The 5755-nt window shown below is 40.3% G+C and overlaps 1 protein-coding gene across 1 annotated transcript; it reads left to right on the top strand.

Annotated features, from left to right (window-relative positions):
* The first annotated feature begins 1288 nt into the window (after window positions 1–1288).
* Window positions 1289–2971, top strand: LOC115796399 (protein shisa-like-2A). The gene is made up of 3 exons (XM_030752802.1): window positions 1289–1470; window positions 2004–2143; window positions 2346–2971. The coding sequence occupies exons 1-3, from the start codon at window positions 1289–1291 to the stop codon at window positions 2522–2524; spliced, it is 501 nt and encodes a 166-aa protein (XP_030608662.1). The 3' UTR covers window positions 2525–2971.
* Window positions 2972–5755: the final 2784 nt, after the last annotated feature.

Below are 5755 nucleotides of genomic sequence, written 5' to 3'. Positions count from 1 at the left end.
CACATAATGGAGACATATTTTCCTTATTGGGACCAAAAGCAGGACCCCATGACGTTAATCATAAAATCTGATGTTTTTATGTTCAGGCTGGGTTAGATGTGAGTAGTTATTATTATTAGTAGTATTAAGGTTAATCTTGTTTGTTGATTTTATATATATATATATATTCTTTTCTTAATAGTGTGAATTATTATATTTTTATTTATATTTATAATAACTGCGGCTGCTGTTACACCCAAATTTCCCCTCTGTGGGACAATAAAGGCTGTTTCTTCTTCTTCTTCTTCTTCTAGTATGATGAGGTCATCAGCTGCAGCTGAACTGAGAAACTAAAGGCAGTTCCTCATCAGCATTCCCATTCCCATATTACAAGCTGAAAAGAAATTATTTCTCCAGCCGAAATATTAAATTTAGGCTGGTGACCTGTCCAGGTTGTGCCCCACCTTTTGCCCGGTGATAGCTGGGAGAGTCTCCAGTCCCCTCAATAAGTTAAAATACACGTCATGACTGTAAATGCAGTTTGAGAACCATTAATTAGAGCATGGTTAGGGTTAGGCAACATATTCTTAGTCTCCAGAAAATTAATGTAAGATGAATGCCTCGTCCTCGAAAGTCATGATGTCAAGGATATGAAGGATGTGTGCGCGTCTACAGAGACGCACGGAGAGAGAGAGAGAGAGAGACAGAGAGAGAGAGAGACAGAGAGAGAGAGAGAGAGAGAGACAGAGAGAGAGAGAGACAGAGAGAGAGACAGAGAGAGAGAGAGAGAGAGAGACAGAGAGAGAGAGAGAGAGAGAGACAGAGAGAGAGAGAGAGAGAGAGAGACAGAGAGAGAGAGAGAGAGAGAGAGAGAGAGAGAGAGAGAGAGAGAGAGAGACAGAGAGAGGCAGAGGACAGAGAGAGAGAGAGACAGAGAGAGAGCAGGAGAGAGCGGAGAGAGAGAGAGAGACAGAGGAGAGACGAGAGAGACAGAGAGAGAGAGAGAGACAGAGAGAGAGACAGAGAGAGAGGAGAGAGAGAGAGAGAGAGAGAGACAGAGAGAGAGAGAGAGAGAGACGAGAGAGAGACAGAGAGAGAGAGGGTTGGTGGGCGCTGCAGTTTTCTTCAGAGTCAAAGTTTTTCATCTTCATCTCTCTGCGTGTTCCCTCACTGAGAAACACGCTGCCGACGAAAAACTAAACTGCGTTGATCTAACACCAAAGGGCGCACCCCCACTTAGGCAGGGATCTTCTTCTTCTCTTTCTCCCCTTCTCCTTTTTTTCTGTTTTTTTTTTCTTCCTGTTGCAACATGAGCGCTGAATGCAGCAGTTACTACAGCGCAGACGGGGTATTTGTGGACTCTTTCTCCTGCCCTAAACCTGGAAATGCTGCCGCTGCCATCTACTGTTGTGGATTTAACGATATTAAGTATTGCTGTGACGATGCCAACAGTTTTTTCCCGTACGAGTACGGGTACATGTGGTGGCTGAGGTAAGTGCACTTTCAACTTTCTTTTCTTTTCTTTTCTTTTCTTTTCTTTTCTTTTCTTTTATTTTCTTTTCTTTTCTTTTCTTTTCTTTTCTTTTCTTTTCTTATTAACGTCCTCATTATCAGTAGATGAGCTAATCACTAATAATCACAAGATTTTCTTCAAGGTGTACTGTTTATTTCTTTTTGCGCAGTTAAAGCCCAACTTAACTCGATTGTCGGATATTACTGAACCCCCTAATCTTGGAGAAAACTAATTACCTCTGTTCCTGTTAGACTTCATTCATTCATTCTTAGCGTAGGGAGATCGATCAGTGCTTTAATTCTGCAAGTCGGACACATCCACGAAATGCAGTTTAAAAGAAAGAAAAAATATATATATATATGTTGCGGATAAAGAGTTGTCTTTCACATTAAGTGAACAGCTCAAGCAATATCTCACCTCGTACTTTTATTAAAAATAACTCTTTCTCCTTCGAGTTTTTTTTCTTTAATTCTCACATCAACCAGTCTCCTCTCCTCTCCTCTCCTCACAGTATAGGTGCTCTGGTCGGTCTGTCTATTGCAGCGGTCGTCCTCCTTGCCTTCCTCATCACCGTGTGTGTCCTCTGTTACCTCTTTATCGTCACCAAACCCAGTCGTCGTCTTGACAACGGCCTGCCCCTAAGAGCGCCAGGTTAGTATGTGTGAATTCACTGCGATAACAGGAATTTATTTCAGCGCGTAATTTCTGATAAAATCTCAACATTTTTCCTTTTTTTTTTTTGTATATTTTGTCACTAAACACATTTTAAAATGTCAATTTTATCAGAGTAGAAGGCTTGAGCGCACATAATGAATTTTATTCTGTGCAACTGTCTGTGGGTTTTTGGCAGGAGATCCCAGTGAAGGACCGAGTCATGTGAGAGCGACCTGTGCTGCTGCTCCACAAAGATTCAAAAATCCCTTCATGAACAGGAAGGTGGATTGTGACAATCAGTCGCCGGACCCCGAGCACCTTTTCCAGAGGTGTTTCACACCCACAGTCACTGGAGTGAAAGTGGAAAGTCCTTCATAAATGACTTCTTATTTAAAATAAGAACAGCAGCACACTGTCAATGAGGCAAATCAATCAGGAAGCAGGCCTGTGGTTCCAGTGGACGACTAGGAACGAGAGGAGAGCTTCTGATATAAAGTGAGCACTTCAGTGCGGTGGCTGTGAGGAATAAATACTGAGTAATACTGCACTAAAGGCTCTCAAGTCTCTCGCCTTGGTGACATTTTTCATGCATTAACTTTATCCTCATGGCTTCCTCATGAGTAGAAATTACTTATCCTCCTACTTATCTTTCCGGAAAAGAATGCATACAATTGGCTTTATGAAAGGCAAAGAATCATTAAGAGCACATGAATCATGGAGGTTTTTACATCAAGGACATGCAGTTCAGTTCACATTTATGTGTTGAAGATGTTGCATTTGGGTCAGAGGACGACAGCAAGCATATGAAGTCAGGAGGCACCCTGATTTGTGTCTGCCTGCTACATTTTACTCAGGGACCGAGGGATTTGTGGGGGTGAGACATTCCCACCACAAAACAAAACAGCACAGTTGACTTTTCAAATCTTTAAAATGACTTGTGTTTACACTCTCTGGACAAGCAACCTCAAGCAAACCCCCTTTGTGATGACTGGAGGCGGGCTTGGATTGTTGGGCATCTCTTATTCTGACACTGGATTTAATGGTTCATGTTTTGTGTCCTGCTGGCAGCCCGATGCTTTTAATCATGGCCACCATGTTTCTAACATTTAGCCTGGCGAATGTGAACCAGTGAAGACTGAACCAGTCAGCTTGTAGTCTTACATAAACAAAACCTCTTTTATTTTGATAAATCTGTAAGGCAGAAGATGAGCTGAGGGTGCTCTGATTCAAAATGCTGAACCCGAATGCAATAGCAAGGTGCTACATCAGCGAATCACATGCAAGCATGCGTTCCTGATGGAGACTAGATTTCGACTAATAAACTGTGATCTTTGTGGCATAAAATCAATGAACTGATGATGGGAACACATTTTTAGCTGTAAAAGCTTGTCTTGTTTTGTTCATACTGTGAAAAGCCTTGAACTTCATGTGTGTGCTACTGAAATGGCACTTTGCAGCTGTATTTAATAGATGACATTAAGCAACACTCTCCCCCAAAGCAGTCTCATGTGCTTGGGAACCTGTCCTAAAACAATGAAGGTGGTTCTGAATGTACCTTTCATTGTAACAGCGCCCTCTGGTGGCCTTAATAATTATGAATGAATGAAAGAAGAAAGTCCTTGGAGGAAGGGGGTCAGGGTGGATGGATGGGCTGACAAAAGGTTTTACTTTCAAATGGTCCTAAGAAGTTATTTTCTTTTAAGCACTAGTCCGTGACCTCAACTAAAAGATGTGTGTCAAAAGATATCTATTTTGATCTAACCCCATTTTCTCCTCACACACCTGACCAAGTTGCTTCTGTGCCTCAATCTAACCAAATCAAGCTGAAAAACATCTGTGATCAAAGTTTTTCAGGACAAACTCAAAGCTTTCTGACCACCATGTCGTTTAGTTAAGAACACTTTGTCAGTCTTTTCTTTTTTAATACAAAGATTGTATTCTATTCTCAGCAGATGGAAAACATGATGGTGCAGACAGCAAACGTTATACAAACACAGTCAATTTTGATCAGTTTCAGTATTGCTTATCACTTCAGCTTTCAAGCTTTTGTGTGAAGAGTTCTGAACTGTTTCAGTGCTGCTGTTTTGTGAAGTCGCTAAAAGTCTGTGCTCAGTATCTATGAGATAATCAGCTCTTTAAGTGCACTTGTTTCTTTTTCTGAATCTGAAAATTGATTCTAAATTAATGCAAAATGTCTCATGTTTGTGGTTTGCTTGTGTTTTTGTTTTTTTTTTAAAATATGGGTACTGACCTGAGCTTTCATTTTTGTTGTGAACATTTTGCTATTTTCTCCAATAAAATGTGCTCCAAAAATGAAAAAAAGAATTAAAGTATAACAGAAGAGGCCTCCTTTAACAAACTTGTGTTTTTGCCCGAATGCAAGTATGCAAGCTCTGTTCTTTAACATTCATTTACATTTCAAAGGATGAAAGAGGAAAGCAGGACGTTTGCTCAGTTTTGTCCACATATGTTTAATTGCAGTGGTGTTCAAAATGCTTTACATGCTGTTCTTGAAAGAGCATCAATAAAACCTGAATAAAAAAACCCACAACATTATGTTTAATGCAGAGTTGGTCCCTGATCAACTGCTCTCTTCAGACCGCTCATATCTTTTGCATCGTGAACACGATTTACAAGCACAAAATGGAAATTATTCATAGAAATTAGATCTTAAAATAACAGCACTTGTGACTCTGTCAGTCTCTTTTGATTTTCTTAGGTAAATTTTTTAGCACAAATACACTTTCCAAAGAAACACATAAACATGCTCAGCACCTGTGACAATGAGGCATTTTTCTGGCACGCTTTCTAGATTTCAGGTTGCTTTGGTGGTTGGAGAGTTTAAGAGACAAAGATCAGAACAGTCAGTGAGACTTAAAGTTTGACAGTTTTGTTACTGGCTTTTGGCTTCTTCTCATCTTGTCTCTGCAGAGAGGCAGTCTTTGAAAGCCAGCGGGAGTGACGACAAGCCCTTTTTGATCATCGTGCTCTGCAGTTCAAAGAGTTAGGCAGTCTGGTTATTAACCTTATTTGGGTTGTAAATAAAAGTATACTTCCATAACAGCCATCAATTACTGGTTCCAGCATCCCGTAGGTGTTTAAACACCAAAGACATTTCGCTCAGCTTTGAGTGTAATGACGAAGGCTATAAATGGTTGACATGTTAGATTCTTTTTGCAGTCTAATTGCACACATATCTGAGTGAGTAATGCATTCCTGTGATAGAGAACAAGCCGACTTTTAGGACCTTCATTAGCACCTACTTGCTTTAGACTCAAAGATGTATTCAAACCGACTGCTTTTGCTTTGGAGGGGTGATGTGCAAAAAACTGCTAAACGGCAACTGGACAACTGTGGGAGCAGGCCAATCAAACCTGCTGGTTTAAATGGGTGCAATGGGAGCAAAATAGATGGATGGATGATATACTGATACGAAAAAAGCTTGCTAGTTGATAAAGTAAGTATAAGTAAGTAACCTTCCACAAATTATTAACAGAGGACTTTTCACACATGCCTGAAAAATCAGCATGCCAGTATTCTTCCCCTCAATCATGTCTTTGTTTTCAGACATTAATAATATTTTGCAGTATAATAGTTGTCTCTAGTAAA

The sequence above is a fragment of the Archocentrus centrarchus genome, chromosome 17 (assembly GCF_007364275.1).
Source record: "Archocentrus centrarchus isolate MPI-CPG fArcCen1 chromosome 17, fArcCen1, whole genome shotgun sequence".
NCBI lineage: Eukaryota > Metazoa > Chordata > Actinopteri > Cichliformes > Cichlidae > Archocentrus > Archocentrus centrarchus.
This window is presented reverse-complemented; position numbering and strand designations above follow the sequence as displayed.

Excerpts from the sequence above, each read along its gene's own strand:
- LOC115796399 (XM_030752802.1), top strand. The coding sequence starts at position 1,289 with ATGAGCGCTGAATGCAGCAGTTACTACAGCGCAGACGGGGTATTTGTG. Across the intron at positions 1,471-2,003 it reads GGGTACATGTGGTGGCTGAG|TATAGGTGCTCTGGTCGGTC; the intron begins GTAAGTGCACTT and ends CTCTCCTCACAG. Across the intron at positions 2,144-2,345 it reads CCTGCCCCTAAGAGCGCCAG|ATCCCAGTGAAGGACCGAGT; the intron begins GTTAGTATGTGT and ends TTTTGGCAGGAG.